Source organism: Zootoca vivipara, chromosome 7 (assembly GCF_965207765.1).
Source record: "Zootoca vivipara chromosome 7, rZooViv2.hap1.1, whole genome shotgun sequence".
NCBI classification, from domain to species: Eukaryota; Metazoa; Chordata; class Lepidosauria; order Squamata; family Lacertidae; genus Zootoca; species Zootoca vivipara.
The window spans coordinates 83,782,662-83,801,173 of NC_142590.1; the positions used below are offsets into that span (position 1 = coordinate 83,782,662).

Sequence of the window (18,512 nt, forward strand, 5' to 3'; positions counted from 1 at the left end):
GATTGGTTAAATCAAAATCCTTTGTCTGAAATGTTATAAATTCCTGCCCGACCTTTGGGCGGGGTTCCAGTATTCCGAAAAGATTCGACTGGAACCTTATTGCTTTGCAATAAACATAATGGACTCCTAACTCCTCTTGTCTCTGAGTTTTATTGGCTAACTCAGAAGATAAGCCATTTTTGGCTTACAACAGTGGGAGTAGGAAGTCACTGTCAAAGATCACTGAAATGGAGGCAGAAAAGGCAGAATGCCTTTCCACGGTCAATATCCTACAAACGTGAGATGATGGGTGCTCCGAGCACAGCAGCAGCAGACAGAACAGTTCTTCCAGGATAATGAACTGTTTCAATGATAATTCTTCATCAGCTGGCAATAGTATAAAATGAAATCCATTACATTCAAATACAGTACAGAGATTGAAATGACAGGCCTCCATATAAACAACCAATAATAAATACATACCAAATTAATTGTCCCCAAAGGTACATCAAATGGCCATGGATCTGGAGCCTGGCCAGCTGCAGGGATCAGGTCTGGATTGGACCCAATGGCAGCGGGTGATGGTTATGAGACAAATCTGGAATCGTGGGCTGGCTCCACTTTGGACCCCTCTACTTTGGGGCTTTCTGCTGGCAGGGATATGGCCGGTGAGCCTTTCACCTGGCCATATGCTCAGCAGATGGAAGGGGGAAGATAGCGCCATGTCAGTCACTCTTTCAGCTGAGATTGGTGGGAGGCCAGTTCAGAGAGCCCAATGGAAGGATGCTTCTACTTTTTTATATTGTGCCGCCCCTCAGTTAACTTAATTGATTTGAATATGTGCTTGAGACTAACATGGTGCACCCAGTTTACCATGCAGATGTTAAATGTTCTAATCCAAGAACCTAAAAAAAAAAAAGTCTCCAGATAGTTATCTCCCTCATTTTATCTTCACATCCAACCTGTGAGATGGGGTCTGCTCTAACCCAGAGCTTTCCAAACTTTTCAGGTTGGTGACACACTTATTTTTTAAATGCATCATTTAACAACACAGTAATTCAGTTTACTAGTAAACAGGGGTTAAACGAACCCCTTCCCAGCCCCAGGAGCATGGGGAGTGTTTGTGCAACACAACTACACCGCTGCAGCCGACACACTGACATGTCACAACAGCTTGGAAAGCTCTGCTCTAACCAACTTAAAACAGCCATTCCCCCTTATTCCCTGCCCCCAAAAGGAGGGAAAACCTCTTCTTAAGATGGGGCCTGACTGCAGGCATCATCACAAATCAAAGTGAGCTTCTTCTTCAGAACTATCTGTTTAAAATGTGCACCTACATGCAGACTTAACTGATTAAATGCCATACAATTAATCAACTTTCTTTAGTTGGGTGATGGCCCCAGATACATACTTATTTAGTCAGAATGTACTATTTAGTTGATTATTGTCATCCTTCCCATTTTTTAAATAATTTTTGAATAGTTGAAAATGCTTTGGGCTCTGGGGTTGGGTGTGGTCAGCTCACTGACACCACAGCTTGGTTGGTACCAGGCACCCTGAACCCTCCACCATGTTATAGATCTGCGCAAGCTGTTTTCATGCTTGCAACAAAACAGAGAAAGTGCATCTGTAAATACTGTCTTTGCTACCAGTGGTGCCTGCTGACTGTTGGAACAGTAGGGCAGGAGACCAGCAGTCCATGAAGCCACATTTAACATATTGGGGAAATGTTGTAACGAGGGACAGTTAAACAAAAAATTTCCATGAAAACAGATCCCAAAGCCTTGCGCAAAGTAAGTTTATTTGATTTTGTTTTTTGACAGAAAAAGCTGATATTAAATCTGACCAACACATGCTTGAGGATATTGGGTGTATATATATATATATATATATATATATATATATATATATATATATGTAACAATATCGTATGACCTTCAGACAATAACACAGATGAGTGATATGGTTCAAGGCTAGGTCTGACTTGGAAGAAAACACCTGCAAAGTTCAAAAATAAATAAATAAATACACCAATCAGTTTTCAGCCATTCCTGAGAACATGGCATCTTACAATGGAAGTACAACAAATAAATCCTGTTTCATTATTTATTTTAAGGACATTTGGATGTGACTCATTTCCATGCTTTCAGAGCTTAGAAAGTTATGATCAAAAGCACCAGAGCAGGGGGGAACGAATACATACCAATAAAAGGCTGGTTTAAGTATGCACACAACTTGCTTTTTAAACTTCCAATTAAATCACACCTGAAAATAAACTGAAGGTATACATACACATTTATTATCAATGTCTTCTGCTGAAGAACATTCTGTGGAAGAGGTCAGGGCAACATTTTCAACTGCCTTGCCATAACCTTATTCTGCTTTCCAGATCCCCAAGTGTTTTCTGATGCATACAGAGAGATTTCATGTGCGTGGGGCCTCCCCATTCAATCCGGAGGAGGGTGCTGCTTTGCAGGCATGAAATGATGCCTCTACAGCCCTCGTCTTCCACTGAAGCAAATGCAGTAGCCCTTGTGGACCAGAGAGCTCCATGTGTCCACCAACCTCCCGAGACCATGGTTTAACTATACTGTGGCCATTTTAAATGTGACGTAACACATAGTTCTGAATCAGTACTTCTCTGAATTGGATTTATCATGTTCCTATCCCCTTAAAACCTGGAAAAAAATCCTGGCCATTTGTTGGAAGCACTGTAGGCATTCAACTCTGGCCTTTCCAAAACAGCTGTAGAGCAAAGTATTGCCTTTGGTAAATTTTACCTGTTTTAAGCAGATTAAATGATATTTTGGGTGCTTTGTGGTATACCAAGCAAGAGAGGACTAGAAATACGAGTCAATGAATGTGTTGAGGACCAAACTAAGCACCGGGATAAGATTCAAAAAATCTTAGTGGCGCCTCCATTACTAGTTCTGCATAACTTGTAGCAGAACTTACGCATATTGCACTGTGCTGCATTTCTCCTCTCCTATTCCATGCCTTCAGCTGTCCACTTGGCAACAAAATGTAGAATATCATGACATCACAATTTGAATTAAGTTATACTAGATATTATGGAGAGAACCTGATTCATGATTATAATTTGTAGTTGCATGCTTACTATGAAGTCTTGCTTACACCTGAAGATGTGATCAGACAGTCTTTGTGCCACATTGGAAATACAGGTCAAGCTCCTGCCCACAGATTTGGTGCATGGTGGGAGAAGGGGGGAGTTATGTTGTGCAAGCAGATATCCTTTCACAGACTAAGCAATTAGTTTTATACAACCCAGAGCATCAAAGGATTGGGTTTCTCTTGTGACTGTAATGCTTTTGTGAATGAGGCTGCTGCTGCTATGTCAAACATCAGCTATGCTGATCCTTATTCAAATTATGTGCAAAATCATCAGGATATTTCACTTCCAAGTATACACTTAGCTTTGCTGGAAGGACCCTTAGAATCCTAACGTTTTTAGCTCCCAAGCCAGAGTGGAAAATGGTCAGCCATCACAGAGGCTGAGAAAAATTATGGAGCTCAGAGATGTTTTGACTTTGCATAGATAAAGCTTGCTGGCTCAGTTTTAAGCCGACAAAGACTTTGGAAGGAAAACACTGCCACAAACACAATGGCAGGAACTGCCTGCAAACTTGCTGCTAAACAAGGCAAAAGGCTTGATCGGGTTCTCCTTGTTTGCTTGTTCCAGGATTAGGCAGGAGCAAATCCTTCAAAGACAAGTGAAATAAATAATGTTTCCCCCTTAAAACTTTCTGCATTCAAAAATAACCAACCCTTTGACTGAAGACCAACAGAAGACCCTTTCGCTGTAGCAAAAATACTTTCTGCTGATATAAGATCAAAGATGATGAACCATGTATAGTGGTGACTCTTGGAATGTGTGGCTTGAGCAATCTAGCCATGAATATTCCTGAGGAACCCAGACTTCCTCCACAAACTACTAAGAGTAAATTAGTGTCAACTTCACAATAAAGCTCTAGCATATGGCAACACATGCTTTTGTCATTAGGAGAGAAGGCCCTGCCATCTTTGGGATGCTTGGATAGTGTGTTCCAGATTCACTATCTGGCTTGTGATCTACCCTTACCAGGTAAACTCTTATCCTGTTTGAGCAGGGTCTATTTAGCTAGGTCTCCCACAGACCTGCCTGTATTCCTTTCATTCATGCCCCATCAGTCTCCCCCTCAATCTGATCAGCTGAGAAATCTTCAATGGCGCCATCTCTTCACCCTGCCATGCAACTTCCCCCATGGCTCTATCATAGCAACATATGAAGATGCCTCATCTACAGTTGGGCCATTGGTCCATCTAGCTCAGTATTGTCTACACTGACTGGCAGTGGCTTTCCAGGGTTTCAGGCAGGAGTTTCCCAGCCCTACCTGGAGATGCTGTGGATTGAACGAGGGACCTTCTGCATGCAAAGTAGATGCTCTACCACTTAGCTGTGGCCTGACAGTCATGGTACATATTCATCATCCCCAAGTCATGGTACATATTCATCATCCCCATTCTTCTCATATGACTGTCCCCAAAACGATGAGTTCCCATTCTATTTGAAGCTTCCCTGATTAAAGCAAATAAATCTCTGTTTCTCCAAATGTAGCAACTCTGCAGTATCATTTTAAACAGGGGAGAAATTCCCATGACTTTTATGCCTGTATTGGTGCTTATAAATGCATCCCTGTGCGGTAAAATTGAGGTGCAAATGTGGCAATGGTAAGCTTGTTTGGAAACAAGCATGTGTTGTTTTTAATATCTGATGTTTTAGTACAGTTTTATAATTTGTTGGAAGCTGCCTAGAGTGGCTGGGTCAACCCAGTCAGATGGGCAGCATAAAAATAATAAATTGCTGCTGCTGCTGTTGTTTCCTTACGAGCATATCTCTATATCACCGCATGACAGCACACTTTGAAGTATCTTGGGAAAACAGCAAGGTCCTCCCACCTCACAACAGCATTTTCTTGTAAAAAAAACAACCTGAGAAAACGTAGCTCAACAGAAAGGAAAAGGGTTATTACCTGGCCACTTAAGAACCAGATATTTCAAATCAGTGTAGGAACAAGATCGGGTGGGCTTTGAGCAGGTTTTTATCGGTGTGTAATGAAAAGCAAGAACCTTTTCCCACTGGCCCCTGCAGTGGGAGTCACCACAAGGGATGGTGCACTTAGCTTCCTGGATTGTGTTGATTGGGGAGGGGTGAACCAGACCTCTGACACCAAGTCCAATCACAATGCATGGCAAGGGAATCAGGGAGGAGCATATTTCTTCCTTCTCCCCAGCACTTGAACTGCTATTCTAGCTCTTTGCCACACAGAAAGGATTGCCAAGCCCCACAGCAACAAGAACAGCAAACTCTGCTACTGCAGCATTATTTAAATTTACATGGCGTTTGCTTCGTGCCATTTGCCTTTAGCTTCTTATCCGTTGAAACTTTTTTGGCAGGAACGTAATTACCAGCATTCCCGTTCTTTTGGGGATTTGGGCAGGCGTGAGCTGGCAGCCCCTTGAGAGGGACAGCTGAACCGTGGAAGGAAGAAGGTTGCTTGGGTGGCCTGATGTTGCCAGCTCCCTGGATCATAGAGCTACTCTCAGGAGGATGCTTACTGACCAACTGCTGCTTGGTGGTAGGCCGCTTTTTGGCTTCGCCTCGGGGCCTGGGGCGAGCTGAGAAGCCACACGTCGCTTCAGCTGTTCTCAACTGACCTTCATAGGGAACAACCTGGCTGGGTCCTTCACCATGCAACTCTCTTCTGTGACCCTGCTGGCCGGTGAGGACTCTTGGGAAACCTTCGTGGACAGTCAGTTGTTTCTGTGGAAAAGGACTGTGCAGCGGTTTGTTTTTGCCAGGGCTTTTTAAGGTCCGGAGGGCACCGGGAGCAGTCTGAGGCCTTGTCTTGGCTGCCTTCCCTTTCTCAGCCTGTATCGTCTGCATCTGCAGCCACTCCAGCTCCAAAAGCCGGTCGACGTACTTCTCAAGCGTCCCCGCCGGCTCTGGCCGAGTTTCTGATTTGCATTCCGTGTGGACGAACGCCACCAGCCCTTTCAAGTCCCATGTGTTGAAAGGGGGCGGCAGGAAGTCTGGGTAATAGTAATCAGGCTGCTTGAATTTTGCGTCAAAGAGGTGTTCGAAGCACAGAGGGTCAATCTCCTCCGCTCGCAGGTTGAGCTCCGGAGGGGTGCAAGGCGAAGGGGGAATGGGGATTCTCTCAGAGTCGGAAAGGTCACTGGCGCTGTCTTGATCAGAATCGTCCTTCATGATCCGCATGGATTCGAAGTCAAGAAACATCGCGCCAGCAGAGGCGCTTTGATATCCCGGGCTGTAGGGGTCTGCTGCAGCTGAATGCCCTCCAGAGTTTCTCTCTAAATTGCCTTTTTGCTTGCAACAAAAACTCTGAGTCAGCCCATCTTCTGCTCCGCTGGAATCACTCCAGGAAGCATCCTTTAGCACAGAAGGGATTTTGCTCCATCCAGCCTCGTAATACTTTCTGACCAGAGGCTCCTTTTTTAACCTTGGCGCTTTGTACAAAGAAGTGCAAACATTTGTTGTTCTAGGCAGGAAAAGAAATGATATTTAGTCAGTCTTTTTTTGTTTTTTTAAAAAGTAAGGCAAGGTCACTGCCACAAATGTATGATTGCAAACCAAGCACAAAAGGAGAAAAGACAAAATGTACAAAGACATAAAGATGGAGATATAATAGGAGCTAGTTATAAAAATGTTTTATAAAGCAGAGACAGGGAAGCTGCAACCCTCCTGATGTTCTTCCCATCACTGCCAGCCATCATAGGTAACAATAAGGGATGATGGGAGAGTCACAGGTTCTCCAAACCTCTTATCTAGCATCTTAATGGCATTTCATATTGGGTGGTCTTTATTAAAAGGCATTGCAATGGTCTGTAAAAGATTGCTTCTATTCCCCCCCCCCCCGGTTGCCACTGTAAACAGTGCTACTGTTTAGACAGCCTACTTACCCACATTGAGGTAGAAAACTGCTTGAAAATCTGTAAACCCTGATAGAGCAGTATGAAAACCTGATGTGGGAGCTTTATAAAGTGGAAAGCATGAAAGGAAACAGGAAATACTTTCTTTGCATTTTGGACACGTATACAAAAAATGAACACTCCGGTATATCTGCCATCTGAAGCAGCAGGGGAAGCAAAATCTCATAAATGTTTTCATAAAGGCAGGATATTAAAGGCTCACCTTCTGATACCAGTCCAGGCACTGAGTATTCTGTACTCTTCCTACATCTGATAAGTAATCATCTGCAAAAATCTTAAATTTACAAGGTAATCTGATACTCAGAAGTAAGCCCCATTAAATTCCCCGGTAAGTGGGTATAGCATGGAGCCAAAGTGATGCCCTCCAGATCATAGAATTGTAGAGTTGGAAGGTACCTTGTGGGTCATCTAGACCACCCCGCTGCAATGCAGGAATCCTGAAGTAGGACTTACTGAAATTCCCTCGTCTGCACAGCTCATATGGTTGAAAAACTGTCCCTTGCCTCACATATGACCCTCCAGATGTTGGACCACAACTCCCATATCCATGGTCATTTATCATCATAGCTGCCAAGTTTTCCCTTTTCTCGCGAGGAAGCCTATTCAGCATAAGGGAAAATCCCTTTTAAAAAAGGGATAACTTGGCAGCTATGTTTATCATGCATTGGCTAGGGCTGAATGGAGTTGAAGTCCATCATAATCTTGGACAGAAGGTATTGTCAAACATATTGTTCTGCTTTCCCTTTGGACCACATCGGTGAGGCAGAGAGGAGGGTCTTATATTCTGGGCAGCCCAGGACCTCCATATGCACTTCCCAGGCTTCTTATTATTATTATTATTATATTTATTTATTTATTTATTTATTTATTTATTTATTTATTTATTCCTCGCCCATCTGGCTGGGTTTCCCCCACCACTCTGGGCGGCTTCCAACAAAGATTAAAATACATTAAAATATCACAAATTAAAAACTTCCCTAAACAGGGCTGCCTTTAGGTGTTTTCTAAATGTCAGATAGTTGTTTATCTCCTTGACCTCCGATGGGAGGGCGTTCCACAGGGCAGGCGCCACTACCGAAAAGGCCCTCTGCCTGGTTCCCTGTAGCTTTGCTTCTCGCAGTGATGGAACCGCCAGAAGGCTTGTGCCCCGGGGAGGTCACCTTGGTGCTGATAACACAGCGGTTTGACTTCACCCCTGCAGACGCACTCCATTGTCTCTCAAGACAGACAGATGACGACAACAACAGCAACAACAACAACCTAAAGGTATGATCCTAAGCATGTTGACTCAATAGTAAGTCCCGCTGAGTTACATGGAACTTACGCCCAAGGAAGCGTGCATAGACTTGCGGCATTTTCTGACGTCCGAGCAAAACACTTCTGTTCAACTTACTCAAGAAAGCTGCTTCTAATCTGTTTGGAACACAGCTCAACATCTCAGTGGCGTAGCTAGCCGCTTGGGCTCCCGGGGCAGCACATGCTGCCATTTCAGGTAGCATGGAGTCTGCAGGTGTCCAGGCCCCACGGTAAGTGCTGCCCCCTGGGTGAGTGGCACCTACTGTGCTCCCCCCCGCTATGCCTCTGCAACATCTTTCTGCTCAGCTGAGTTAATAATAATAATAATAATAATAATAATAATAATAATAATAATAATAATAATAATAATATAGTATTTATACCCCGCCCATCTGGCTGGGTTTCCCCAGCCACTCTGGGCGGCTTCCAACAGAAAAATAAAACACAATAATCTATTAAACATTAAAAGCCTCCCTGAACAGGGCTGCCTTCAGATGTCTTCTAAAAGTCTGGTAGTTGTTTTCCTCTTTGACATCTGTTGGGAGGGCGTTCCACAGGGCAGGCGCCACCACCGAGAAAACCCTCTGCCTAGTTCCCTGCAACTTGGCTTCTCGCAACGAGGGAACCGCCAGAAGGCCCTTGGTGCTGGATCTCAGTGTCCGGACAGAATGATGGAGGTGGAGACGCTCCTTCAGGTATACTGGACCGAGGCCATTTAGGGCTTTAAAGGTCAGCACCAACACTTTGAATTGTGCTCGGAAACAAACTGGGAGCCAATGTAGGTCTTTCAAGACCGGTGTTATGTGGTCTCAGCGGCCGCTCCCAGTCACCAGTCTAGCTGCCGCATTCTGGATTAGTTGTAGTTTCCAAGTCACCTTCAAAGGTAGCCCCACATAGAGCACATTGCAGTAGTCCAAGCGGGAGATAACTAGAGCATGCACCACTCTGGCGAGACAGTCTGCAGAGTGGTGCAGTTTAACCAGTTTAACCAGACTGCAGCATATTAAACAATATTTCTAATGATTTACCGTGTTTCTCATATTATAAGACATGTCTTATATTTATTTTTTTTTCTCAAAAATACACACTATGGCTTATTTTCAAGGGATGTCTTATTTTTTTCCTCCTCCTCCTGCCTCGGCCGGCATTGCTGCTGCGCCTATCACTATGTCTTATTTTCGGGGTATGGCTTATATTCCTTGAATGCTTAAAAATCATGCTATGGCTTATTTTATGGGTATGTCTTAAAATATGAGAAACAGGGTACATCTTTTTTTATAAACAGTATGGCTAATGCATGTCAATTTGGATCTAAAATTAAATGCTGGCAATTACATTAAAGAGGGAAAAGCAGATATGAAAGAAAACCAATGAACACTTCTTATTTGTTCTGGGCAAAACCCATGCTGAAATCAACGCCATTCAATACGCTTCAGCTAAGCTGGATGTTTGCAATTGTGAACATGTGCGTTGTCTGGAAATGTGTTCCAAAAAACCTTCCTATTTCAGGAGCTTGTCTATTTAGCATAAACATTGAATAAGAAGAAAACCGGCACCTGGCAACTTTTTACCATGTGATGAAATAAAATGCAAGATTTAAGATAAACAGGAAAAATAAAGGTAGCATGATTGCCTTTTCAAATATGGATCTAGCGCACGGCTGCTTCCGAAGTATTGTGGTCAGGGTAGATAAAAATCAAAGACTTTATTTTTTAAAAAAAATCAGATTTTTTTATTTAAATCGGATTTTATTGATTTAAATCAGATTTTTTTTAAAAAAATCAGATTTTTAAAATAAAATGCTTTTGGAGGAAAAATCTTTCTAAAGATAGTTTTCTATTTAAGTTACATTATAGTCCAAAGGCTATTCATCAGAAAATAAGGATTTGTTTTAAGTTTTTCATGTGTGCTAAAACTCAGTCTAAGGTTTCTTTTTTAAAAAATCGTTTAACCACATCAGTTAACAAACATGGATACATATGCTATAATGTTATTGTTTTAGTTAAATAAATTGTTTAAATTGTTATTAAGCTAATGGTTTTTTTTCTCCTTCCAATAAAGTACAGCAGAAAAGTTGTCCAAATATAAACAATAATTTCATAGTTACCTGTCTTTGTATTTCTAACAGTATAACCAAATCAGTAATTTTTTATATAACTGTAAAAACCACTCTGAATATTTATTATTCCAAAAAAGGGAAACCTTCATCTGGTTGCATATATTAATATTATACCAGCAAGAATGGGTTTTTCTGTAAAAAAATGATTTAAATCAAGTCTTACTGACTAATCCACCCTGATTGTGGTGCTCTTCCCCAAGCTCAAAGCTTGTATTACAAATGAGGTCCAGATTCTCTGTTCTTTGATAGCTTCTTCCCCAACATTCCATGCTTCAGTTCCTCTGCCCTTCCTTGCAAACCAACCCAAGGCCACTTAAAATTGTTTTTATCTGACACAAGTTCATCTGCACATCAAGCTCCCAGCATTGATCATCCGTAAGTGGCGAAAGGTGAACAAAAATCACCAGCTCAAGCATATTGCCCAACAGGTCAGTAGTTGGGAATAAACATTCATGTCCTATTCCCAGAACTTTTCAAAACTTGATCATGCCAACGGTCGTGTTTCTACCTACTCAGTCTTCATTCATGCACGCAATGGGCTTGTATACCACATATATACACTGCCAAGAGAACTTTACCTGTTTTGTTGGAGATTTTCACAAAGTTGGGTTTTTTCTTTGTAGTGAAGAGTTGCCTGCTTGTGTTCTGTTGCATGACAGGAAGTCTAAGAAAAATCGAGTAATGTATAGTTATAACTGCTGTAGAAAAACCACAGAGTATGTCTGCAAAATAAAAATAAAAATGCTGACATGAAGCGTAAGAAACTTTACCTTTTCAGTAGCGGCTGAAATATTTTTGCCAAGTCTGCTGGGAGAAGGTCTTCTATGTGGTGGCGATTTCTTGATTTCCTTGGCATTGGGATGGCTCTTTCCTCCACTGGAACTAGTAATGATTAAAAAGAGGACTGTTTTCAAAGGGGTTTATTTAAAAACAAACAAAAAACAGAATATTTTTTTTCCTGTTTGCAGACATTTCTAATCCATTATAGAAATCTCTTCTAATTCTCCTGCAGTTGTTATTCCTGTGTGATTGCTCCTATGCAATTTTAAATGTGCCATTTCCATTAGCTGAACTCCATTACTGCATCTGTTTTACTTAAGTGTGTGTTTTGGGCATGGACATTTATAGGACATTACCCACAGAAGAATGGCAAAGACTTCTAAACTTGTGATTTCTAAGAGCAATTTTTAAAAAATGAAATACTTTTTTAGATTAGAAGGCAGATAACTATTGTCACATTTTAGAGAGCTAGAACTTAGGCTTTCCAGGTTGGCAAACACTGGCATCTACCTTACAATTAAAAAAAAAATGAACCACCTGTGTCATGTTGTATCTGGTATGATTTATAAGGTTTCTGGGCCCATACTCTCAGATGGTACCTATGCCTTTAACCAGGGGTTCCCAAACTAAGGCCCGGGGGCCGGATGTGGCCCAATTCTTTCTAAATTAGGCCCGCAGACGGTCCGGGAATCAGCATGCTTTTACATTAGTAGAATGTGTCTTTTTATTTAAAATGCATCTCTGGGTTATTTGTGGGGCATAGGAATTTGTTCATTCCCCCCCCCCCAAAAAAATATAGTCCGCCCCCCCCCCAAGGTCTGAAGGACAGTGGACCCACCCCCTGCTGAAAAAGTTTGCTGACCCCTGCCTTTAACTAAAGATGTGGTCCACCCCAGATGTTGTTAAACTACAACTCCCATGATCTCTGACCACAGATTATTCCCACTGGGCCTGATGGGAGTTAGAATTCAACAAAATCTGAAGGGCCACGGCTTCCCCATCCCTGCTTTAACTTCTCCAAGGCACCAAATGAGGACCCAAAATGAGGACTCAGTCAAGAGCAGGCTTCCTCAACCTTGGCCCTCCAGATGTTTTGAGACTACAATTCCCATCATCCCTGACCACTGGTCCTGCTAGCTAGGGATCATGGGAGTTGTAGGCCAGAAACATCTGGCGGGCCAAGGTTGAGGAAGCCTGGTCAAGAGTTATCCTTCCACAACCTTCCCACAGATCTTAGCCATTCCTCCACTACCTGGGTCTAAAAGGAGCAAGAGGCTTCTGTCTCGCTGGTTTGGAACACTGAAAATACAGGTGCCCTCTCTGGATTAGGACCTCAGAAGTCTCAGGAAGGACCTGAATGGTCTGTGGTTCAGCTCTCTGGTTTCTGCATTCTGTTTAGAAACTGTGTTGCCTCCTGCTCCTATTTCCTCCACTATCTCTGTGCTGCAACCTTGCCAGCCATTCTGGGAGCCTACTAATGTTTAGGCAAGAAACCAAGCAAATGGAGGGCAAGCATCCATATTTCTGATAACCAGATGGGCCTCCTTGATCCAGCAACTACCCACAAGCCTCTCTCTGGCTTGTGACAATGTGCCACCCCCATATGCGGTCTCTGGCAATTGCTGTAAATCTAAGGACAACCTATCCTTTTTGTTTCTCTTGACTCATTGGACTAGGTTGCCAGCATATAAATGTGGGGGGAAAGGTGGTGGTGTTTGGACAGCCAGTGGAAACAGATGCCTTATTGTGTTCATAGGTGTTAAGTACTTCCTCCACCATTCGATGCTGCCTGTGTTAAGAGACAAGGAAGAAAAGGGATTTTACAGGAGATGTTCATGATATCATAGAGTTGGAAGGGACCCTGAGGATCATCTAGTTCAACCCCCTGCAATGCAGGAATATATGCAGTTATCCCTTATGGGGGTCGAACCCGCAACCTTGGCACTCTAACCAACTAATCAACTAACCAACTAATCTAATCCATGAGGAAGCAAATGCTGGTGTTCCAATAACACTGGCTACCGAGGCAGTGAATAACTATTATGTGCCATACACTTCGCTATCTCTTGTGGGATGTGAGGATATTTGTACAACCATCAGAAATACGTGCTCGGCGTTCCCACCACCAAAACAAAACAAAAACCCGAGTAAATGGTATCTCTGCTAATTAAAATTTGCATTAACATGCACTTTAATGACAGGCTAGTAAAACGTAGTCACAGGGTAAAGGTAAAGGGACCCCTGACCATTAGGTCCAGTCGTGACCGACTCTGGGGTTGCGCGCTCATCTCGCATTATTGGCCGAGGGAGCCGGCGTACAGCTTCCAGGTCATGTGGCCAGCATGACAAAGCCACTTCTGGCAAACCAGAGCAGCACATGGAAACGCCGTTTACCTTCCCGCTGTAGCGGTGCCTATTTATCTACTTGCATTTTGACGTGCTTTCGAACTGCTAGGTTGGCAGGAGCTAGGACCAAGCAACGGGAGCTCACCCCGTCACAGGGATTCGAACCGCCGACCTTCTGATCAGCAAGCCCTAGGCTCAGTGGTTTAACCACAGCGCCACCTGGGTCACAGGGTACAAAATTCAATTACAGAATTCCCTGCCCAAAGACATTTTGGTGGTCACTAGCTTAGAAGTGGCTTTAATTATGAGATAAGACAAATTCACAAAGGATATGGCTATCGGTGACTATCTGCGAAGTTAAGTGCAGTATACTTAACATGAAGTATACTCCATGTTCACATGCAGTATACTGGGGGACAATCAATCCTGGAGGGCTGTTCTCTTCACATCCTTGTAGACTTCCTGGAGGCATCTACTCAGCTACTGTTGGACTGGATTAGACCCTTGGTCTGATCCAGCAACAGCTTCTCTTCCCTACTTACCATATATTCTTTAACTTTACTAGCCCTTTTGAGTCTTGAACCCCATATTGCAGTTTGCTTCTTGAAATAAATGTTGGCTCGCCGTTCTCATGCAGTTTGTGGTCGCAGGCTGAATTTAGAGCAGCTACGCACACAGAAAATGGCAGCAAGATTTAGGTCAGTATATATACCCTCCCCCACTCCTACACTTTGGAAAGAAGCCATGGAACAAAAATCGTCACACCAACAAAAGTTCACAACACTGGTGGATTGAAAGCAACCTGGGGTGAAACAGCACCAGCGGGCACCTGCGTATTTGAAAGCTAACAAGGTGTGATAGTGTCTTACCTGAATTATAAACCAGGGAGTTCACCCACCCCCTCAAAAATCACACACACACAATCCTATATGTGTCTACTCAGAAGTAAGCCCCATTGTAATAAATGAAACTTACTCCCAGATATATTCGATTGCAGACTTAGCTATCTGTATCCCTGTTCCAAAACAAGCATGGTACCTAAACAACAACATTCGCACGTTGAAGTGCGATGTCAGAATGATATCACATTTATTCTGAACTATAAGCGCATAATGCAGTGTATGTCTTATACAGTGTATATGGATCAGTTTATCTTGATACCAGCTTATATCCATGACATATTTTACATAAAAAGGGGCCATATTTGAGCTTTTGCCACAGTATTGGTTTGCGACACAAAGAAAGCAAACTTGTAACAGCTATTTGCATAGATGTGGAACAATAAATTAAAAAGGGGGGGGGATGCATTCTAGCCTAGCTCTTTCCCTGAACTTCATCAACCAGCCGCCGATCTGCATGCATCATTTCATTAAAAGGCGACGCGTTTGCATGCGCAGAGCTGACTGTTTCCAGAACGAGAAAGGGGAGAGAGATCCTTACGTTACCATTCCTTTTCCTTCGAGGATCTCATGGGCCGGAGCTTCGTTTTGCAGGCTCCCTGCGCGCAGCGGAAAGGGATACTCTCGGATGCCCGGTCCCATTATAGGCGAATGGCTGCTTTGGGGTTGTCGTTGTCGCTGCGGTTGCTTTTACATCGGCCGATGCGCGATTCTACACCTTGCAGAATCAGATCCTCTCTCCAGCATCCTTTGGTGCGCCCAAGTCAGAGCAAGGAAGCGAACGGTCTCTCTCCACTTCGCAGCCTCCGGTTGCTGCAGTAAACAAACCCCATGCATTCCTCCCCGGCGCTCTGTCTGTCTCTCCACGTGACTTCCCTTATCATATCAGTGAGATTTAATCAGCCTTCTCTCCCCGGTGGTATCAGAGTCCGCGGCGCGCGCGCGCACACACACATCAGCTGCATTATTTATCTAGCCGCGTCTGCAGATCCTTGCAAAGCCGTCATCGCCGGGATATGGAAGCAGAGCATTCCCCCCCCCCTCGCCCCACCAACCCCCTAGTGCTGTGTAGGTGGGCCATTGAAGTCGCAAGGCATTGTGGTCTCCTGGAGGGACTTCCCTGTGCGGAGGGAAGAGACTATCTATGACTGGAAGGATGCAAAAACCTATCCTTGATATATTATTAATTTGAGATCGTCTGAGAGAAGATGAGGTGGGAGAGGTCTGAAACATGGAGAGCCCCATCCCAAGGGAAGAGGGGGAGAAAGCGGCTTTGGAAAGGCAAATGAGAAGACCGCCTCTATCTATCTACTGTATCTATTAATTAAATTTGTATACCACCCTATACTCGCAGGTCTCTGAAAGCGTGATGGCATCAAGGCAGCCGCATCCCTGGTTTTTGCTTGTGAGCCAAAATAAAACCACTTCCTTCTCATCCTGGAGCCTACCTGTAAATTGTTGGTAAAGCTTCAGGAGTAGGAGTTGGGTGGGTGTGTCGGTGTTGCAGGAGCAGGTAAACCCCCCAAGGGGTGAAGATACACCTGCCTCCATGTGAACAGAAGTGTGCCAACGGAGAAACGGCATCACTGCATTTTAAGGTACTAATGTGAACATACCCTAAGAGTTATGGAGAGCTCAAAACCTTCCACGTTCTTTTGAGACCTTTTAGTTGGCCTAATAAAGGCATTGCTCCAGTCCAAATTCTATAATAGTTCATTTCATTTTTATGCTTCCTTTCTCCTCCTCGGGCAGGGTGTCCATTCCTTTGAGTGAAGGACAACCTTCCTTGGAGGTTTCTATGCAGAGGTTGGGTGGCCATCTGTCATGGATGCATTATCTGAGGTCCCTGCATTGCAGGGGGCTGGACTAGATGACCATTGGGTCCTTCCTCTCCAACTCTACAGGACGTCTGGTTTAAAGATGGGCCTTTTAGTGATGGCCAGGAACAGCCTTGAATATACCCACCCACACCTAGCATCTGGTTGACTGACTGTAAAATTAGTTCCACCCTCTTCAGTCATTTTCTGGGGGGGGGGGAACGGACACACAATTATTTCACTCATTGCCTTACTGAAAGATTAAGAAAGAACATACTTTGTTTTGGAAAAGCTTGCTCCATTCCAAAGTGCCATGCGACTCTTAACAATTTTTAGGGGTTGCTGTTGTTGTTTAGTCGTTTAGTTGTGTCCAACTCTTCATGACCCCATGGACCAGAGCACACCAGTTTGGCCTCCCGCAGTTTGGTCAGACTCATGTTGGTAGCTTCGAGAACACTGTCCAACCATCCCGTCCTCTGTGATCATGGACAGTGGTCCCATCACCTCCTGGCTAGAGATGTAAAATTCGCGGAAATTTTGAAGCTCAGAAAAAAACCCGTTTTCCCCCCAGTTTTTTCCGGGGGGAAATGGAAATTTTCGGAAAAATTTTTTAAAAAATGCTACATTAGCACTTCTTTTTTCTTTTCCAGATTGAAAGACATTCTGTTACTTCAGAAACATAAGATATAACTATGGAGAATTTTAATGGGCATAAAATTATCACAACTAGCATATTAAAAAATATAGTGTATCCAAACAGGAACTGAAATTAAACTTGTTATTCATCACTGTTTGCTATGCAACATGCTTACTCCACCTCCCATGTTTTCCCCATGAGACCTTATGTATTTCCTCACACTGATGTGTGTTAACCACTTTAGCTATGACTATATGCTTAAATTAATTTATTTCACTTTTTAAAGACTATTTTACAGCATTTAATGTTTAAAATATTTTCATTTTTTTTCTCTTTCATTTTTCTTCTCTGATTGCCACGACGGCACATATACTTTCAGGCCCTTTTTGTTGCTCTATATTTTCTTCCAGTGCTTTGAGGCCTAGTGAAGAAGAACAGAACCAATGCATACCACACACATGCAAAAACAAAACTGAAACCTTTTTTTTATTTTCTGGTGACAACAGCACCTCCTAAAGCAGGGATCCCCAAACTTACCTGGCTTTGGGCCAGATGCCCACCGCGCCGATCACGCGGAGGCGGGGGAGTGCGTGGCCATGGACGCCCATGTGCATGCGCAACACTATTTCTGGCACACTCCCGACCTGGAAAGCGCTGGAAATAGCTTGTACGCATGTGCAGAAGCCTCCCCTGACCCGGACGTACACCGGAAATGACGCTTGCATGTGCGCACAAGCTATTTCCGTCGCTTTTCTGGGTCGGAAGTGGGCAGCCACACCGCGCTGGTAAGAGCGGGCGGTGGGGGTCGCTGGGAACTGCATGAAAGAGCCTCACGGGCCGTAGTTTGGGGACCCCTGTCCTAAAGGAATAAATGTATCTAGTTCTTGCATTGGAGAGTTCAGTTTGTAACCTAGGACTTGCTTTTCCTCACAGAAATTAGAATAATCTGATACCATACATATTTTTTTAAAAAAATGATTTATAAAATATTTGAACCCCTTATCTTAAAATATTTTATTCATCATGTTAAAATAAAACATTCCATAATCTTTTTTTAAAAAAAAATCGGAAAAAAACAAAAAAGGCTTCAGGAAAAAAAACAGGAAAAAACCGGTGTCGTTCCCCCCCCCCGAATTTTTTCGGGTTTTTTTCACATCTCTTTCACATTTCACACCTCTACTCCTGGCAAATAGAAGGGGAAGAAATGGAGGCAGTGAAAGATTTTACTTTCTTGGGTTCCATGATCACTGCAGATGGTGACAGCAGTCATGAAATTAAAAGACGCCTGCTTCTTGGGAGAAAAGCAATGGCAAACCTAGACAGCATCTTAAAAAAGCAGAGACATCACCTTGCCTACAAAGGTCCATATAGTTAAAGCTATGGTTTTCCCAGTAGTGATGTATGGAAGTGAGAGCTGGACCATAAAGAAGGCTGATCGCCAAAGAATTGATGATTTTGAATTATGGTGCTGGAGGAGACTCTTGAGAGTCCCATGGACTGCAAGAAGATCAAACCTATCCATTCTGAAGGAAATCAGCCATGAGTGCTCACTGGAAGGACAGATCGTGAAGCTGAGGCTCCAATACTTTGGCCACCTCTTGAGAAGAGAAGACTCCCTGGAAAAGACA

General features: G+C 43.5%; 1 protein-coding gene across 4 annotated transcripts; it reads right to left on the reverse strand.

Moving 5' to 3' along the window:
• Nucleotides 1-287: 287 nt before the first annotated feature.
• On the reverse strand, nt 288-15,479 carry FAM217B (family with sequence similarity 217 member B). Of its 4 annotated transcripts, none has more exons than XR_015951192.1 (5): nt 14,972-15,479; nt 11,176-11,287; nt 10,984-11,069; nt 5,010-6,539; nt 288-366 (listed from the first exon to the last, which is right to left on the reverse strand). XR_015951192.1 is itself a non-coding variant. In XM_035124313.3 (4 exons), the coding sequence occupies exons 1-4, from the start codon at nt 15,070-15,072 to the stop codon at nt 5,360-5,362; spliced, it is 1,479 nt and encodes a 492-aa protein (XP_034980204.3). In that variant the 5' UTR covers nt 15,073-15,479; the 3' UTR covers nt 1,890-5,359. The 4 variants fall into 4 exon arrangements, 2 of the variants coding, with proteins under 2 accessions (XP_034980204.3, XP_034980205.3); XR_015951191.1 differs by lacking the exon at nt 288-366 and adding an exon at nt 1,890-1,977; XM_035124313.3 differs by lacking the exon at nt 288-366 and having other exon boundaries at nt 1,890-6,539.
• Between the last annotated feature and the right edge of the window lie 3,033 nt (nt 15,480-18,512).

Bases quoted from the DNA above. Each gene is read 5' to 3' on its own strand.
- FAM217B (XM_035124313.3), bottom strand. From the start codon at position 15,072: ATGGGACCGGGCATCCGAGAGTATCCCTTTCCGCTGCGCGCAGGGAGC. The intron at 11,288-14,971 runs GTAAGGATCTCT...AATCATTACTAG, and splicing joins GAAGGAAAAGGAATGGTAAC to TTCCAGTGGAGGAAAGAGCC. The intron at 6,540-10,983 runs GTAAAGTTCTCT...TTTCCTGCCTAG, and splicing joins GAAAATCTCCAACAAAACAG to AACAACAAATGTTTGCACTT.